General features: G+C 48.7%; 1 protein-coding gene across 1 annotated transcript; it reads right to left on the bottom strand.

The window, feature by feature from the left end:
* Window positions 1–2223: 2223 nt before the first annotated feature.
* Window positions 2224–2844, bottom strand: LOC124613447. The gene has a single exon (XM_047142149.1). It carries the CDS (start codon window positions 2842–2844, stop codon window positions 2224–2226), a length of 621 nt encoding a protein of 206 aa, XP_046998105.1.
* Between the last annotated feature and the right edge of the window lie 929 nt (window positions 2845–3773).

Here is a 3773-nt window from a genome sequence, read left to right as displayed (position 1 = left end):
CCCGCGAAGCTTCCGCGCCCAGCGCACTTCTACAGTCAGGGATAAACAAACTTACGCCGACTCAATTACAGCCAGGGAAATTGAGTGTTAGTTTGTATTCGTAAAGAAAAGATTTCGGCATCTACTTCTTCCGAAAATACTTCTGTCACTGACTGTAAAGTATAAAAACTAACAGCGATATCCATTGACTCTTTCGTGTACCACACAGTCACAAACGTAAACATCCAAACTACAAAGTTGAGCAAACTCCAAAAACTTCAAACTACGATATGTTATTTTTTCTTGATCTGATTGTTATGAAATAAATACTCTACGAGTATGAAGCACTAAGTTACCCTCAATTTACCTGTGAAACCCCATGAAAATTACTCTACTACTTTTGGAGAGCCCTATCACACGCGCTTGTTCAGAGAAGCTGTAGAAATCCAAAAACAGGCGAACAGTTTCAACAAGAAAGAGGAAAGCCTTAAGGTAAACGGATCCTGGCTGCCCGTACTGCAGCGAACGACCGTCGCAGGTAGCAAGAGGAGAACCGCACCGGAAATCACCGCGGAGAAGCCCTCGGACGTTGGCGCGCCAGGTACATATAGTCTGCGGCCGCGAGCTCGCCTCCAGTTCACCACCGGCAATGGAGGGTGAAGCTTTGACAATGCCAGCCACTCGTGCTGGCGAAACGTCAGAAAAATCATTAGATGAACGTCGGCCGAAGAACCCGAGACAGAAGCCAATAGGCAGTTTGTCAATTATCTGTTCGCGAAAAGTTTCATAAAATTCAGCGGGTAGCCCATCTGGTCCAGGTGATTTATTCTTTGGGCTCCTCGAGATGGCATCTTCGACGTCTTCGTCCGTTATTCTTGCTGCGAGCACATCAGCTTCTTCTGGAGTGAGTCGCTCTGTCGTCCTAGCAGTGAGAGCTTGCTGCGCTGTTTCATCTGTGTCTGTATTGGCCAGCAATTCACTAAAGTGTCGATGGATCTCGTCGCGTATTGCAGCTTGATCTGTCAAGAGTCTCCCGTCTGAAGTTTTGAGTTCCGTCAGAATTTTCCGTTTTTGTCTTTTGTTCTCTTGGAGGATGTGGTACATCGATGTTGTTTCTTCTCGGGTACCGTTCTGCAAACGCGTTCGTATTTTACAGGCTTCGAGATGGTGTCTCTGCAGGGTGAGTAATTTTGCTTTTATTCTGTTGATTTGCCCACAATTTGTTATGACTGTAGCATCCCGAACGCACAAGTCTCTCAGACAGCTGAAGTAAAAGTCTAATGTCCGCCTCCGCCAGGCGACTTTTTCACGGGATTAAGTTTTCATTGTCTTTATTATTGCGGGCTTCGCGCAGTTTAGCCACCAATTCAGCGCCGTACCGTACAAGTGGAACTTCCTTTCACATTCTGCCCAAGTGGTGTGGAAGGCGGCGTGACATCCAGGATCCAAAAGATAATCAACGTTGAGCTTCCACTGACCTCACGCCCTGTAAGTTCCTTGTTTCTCTAAATTTACCGTACATATGTACGCGATATGATCAGAGAAAATAGTGGGCCATAGCTCGGACTGTAAAACGTGTCTCCTTAAATTGGATGTTGCGTAAATCCTGTCGATACGACTGGCAGAATGGCTGGTGATATAGGTGAAACCTAGTCTATCACCGTGTTTTAGTTCCCAAGTATCAAACAGATGGAAGTCTCTGACGATGTTCTCCAGCTCCAGAGATTTGTTAAAATTTGGCGTCTGATCTTTGGAACTCAGCACGCAATTAAAGTCACCCGCAAATATTATTTGTTCAAATCGCACCGCGAAAAAGGGGGCGATGTCCTCCTTGAAAAATTCGGCCCTGCGGCGCTTGTTTCCGGTTCCTGACGGGGCATATATGTTGATAAACCTGGTGTTGTTTATCGTGACAGCGAGACCTCTACTGTTCGGTAGTTTAGCCACGTCTGTAAGTAGGATCCCCTCTTTAGTCATAATCGCTGTGCCGAGGCTGTTGTCATTGCCAGGATTGATGACGGCGTTGTAGCCAGTGTCGTCCAAACGGATAGCCGTTACTTCTTGCAGCATTAAGATGTCAATATCCGCGGCGTACAGAAAATCTTGGAGATTTCTCAGATTGAGGGTGCTGCTAATTTTGTTTATATTCAAGGTCGCAATTCAGTACGCAAGCAAGGACGTCATGTCGACGATGCCGTGTCAGGTGGGATACTGTTTGCTAGGTGAAGTGGATGTTTGCTCCACTTAGAAGAAGTCGGCATCATCATCTGCTGCACGAGCGTCTTTGATGGTGGTTTGTTGCCGGGTGGACACATCTTGTCGACGGTCGGGTGCCGTCCGTCCTGAATGTTGTGGTATGTCAGCCATCTCTGCATCATGGCTTTGCTCCTCCATGTCATCCTCCCAGTCTCGCGTGCACGTAACTTCCCGCGTGTCCGTTTTTGGTACAGGTGGAGGGTCCTTCGGACTAGCTGTACCGTCTGGAATGTGGATTCCACGATCGGGTTCAGTGTCCTCATTTCGGGTCTTCTTCTTTGTTGTTCGATCTTCCAGACGAGTTGCCTGTGTCGTCTCCGCCAGTTCTTGGCCTACCTGTTTCGCCTTTTCACGCAGGATTGGCGCGATTTCTGCTGCTCCCTGACGGGCTATTCGACGTTTCTTCCGTTTCTTTGGTGAAACAGTTGGAGGCTGCTGGTCATCATCCTCCGACGTGGCAACCGTGTCCTCTTTGTGTTGCCCGACTTCTTCGAGTGGTTTGCACATGCCTTCTTCTGCCGTCTTAGCCTGGTCTTGTTCTGCACGTCTGTCAGTTTCCTCGTCTTGCGAGTGTGCTGAACCTGTAGCTACTGCGTTGCTAGTATCCATGGCTACATTACCATCGGGAACGTCGGCATAAGCAACTACCGCCCTGTCGAAACACATGTCTGGGGCGACGTCACTGCGATTTGCGGCGGCGAACGTCACGGGTAGCGTGGCCATCTGACTAGGCGAGTCTCGCTCCCCAGTCGGCAGTTGCGTCACACGGCGTTGAACACACTGCGCGCGGACGTGTTGGGTCGAACCACAACCCGAGCAGGTTCTCGGCTGGCCATCGTAAATGATGATCGCTCGATATCCACCAATCCAGAGATACGATGGGATATGTTTCAGCATGTCAATCTTAACTTGCCTGACTCCATTTAATACTGGATACTTGTGCAAGCTAGACCATTTTTCGGCGACGTTGCTGATAATGGTGCCATAGTCTCTCAGTTTGTTGTTAATCTCCTCGGACGTTATTTCAAAGGGGAGCTCAAAGATTCGAATCGTTCTTATTCCCATTCCGGCACGCGAAACTGTGACCTGCCCTATGTGTCCGTCCGAATGTTTGAATTTTGCCACCCCACCACATGCTTCTACAATTTGGTCGCACTTGTCAGAACTGGATAACTTAAGGAACACAATCGGACTGACAATCGACAGGTGAATTCCAATCAATTCATCCACTTTGATCTGAAAAGTTTCTTCGATAAATGCCTCAACTTCGTAAGATTTCGGTCGGGCGTAGTTCGGATCGAAAATCAACTTCAAAGTATCGCGTCGCGTTGTCTGTTCCATTATGTCATTCTAGAAGAGTAATCGTGGACTATGACTAACGCAGAAAGCGCGCACTCACCACACAGTGCCGGCCGCTCGCAGCGAGGATGTAAACACCGCAACAGCCGCTCCGCACGTCCGCACAGCACGGCCGCCGGCGGCGGAATATCCCCACAGAGGTATGTGTAGCGCTTTCCTCTCATGAGGCCAATAGTGTC

The sequence above is a fragment of the Schistocerca americana genome, chromosome 4 (assembly GCF_021461395.2).
Source record: "Schistocerca americana isolate TAMUIC-IGC-003095 chromosome 4, iqSchAmer2.1, whole genome shotgun sequence".
NCBI classification, from domain to species: Eukaryota; Metazoa; Arthropoda; class Insecta; order Orthoptera; family Acrididae; genus Schistocerca; species Schistocerca americana.
The sequence above is the reverse complement of the archived record's forward strand: the minus strand, read 5'-3'. Positions and strand labels throughout refer to the sequence as shown.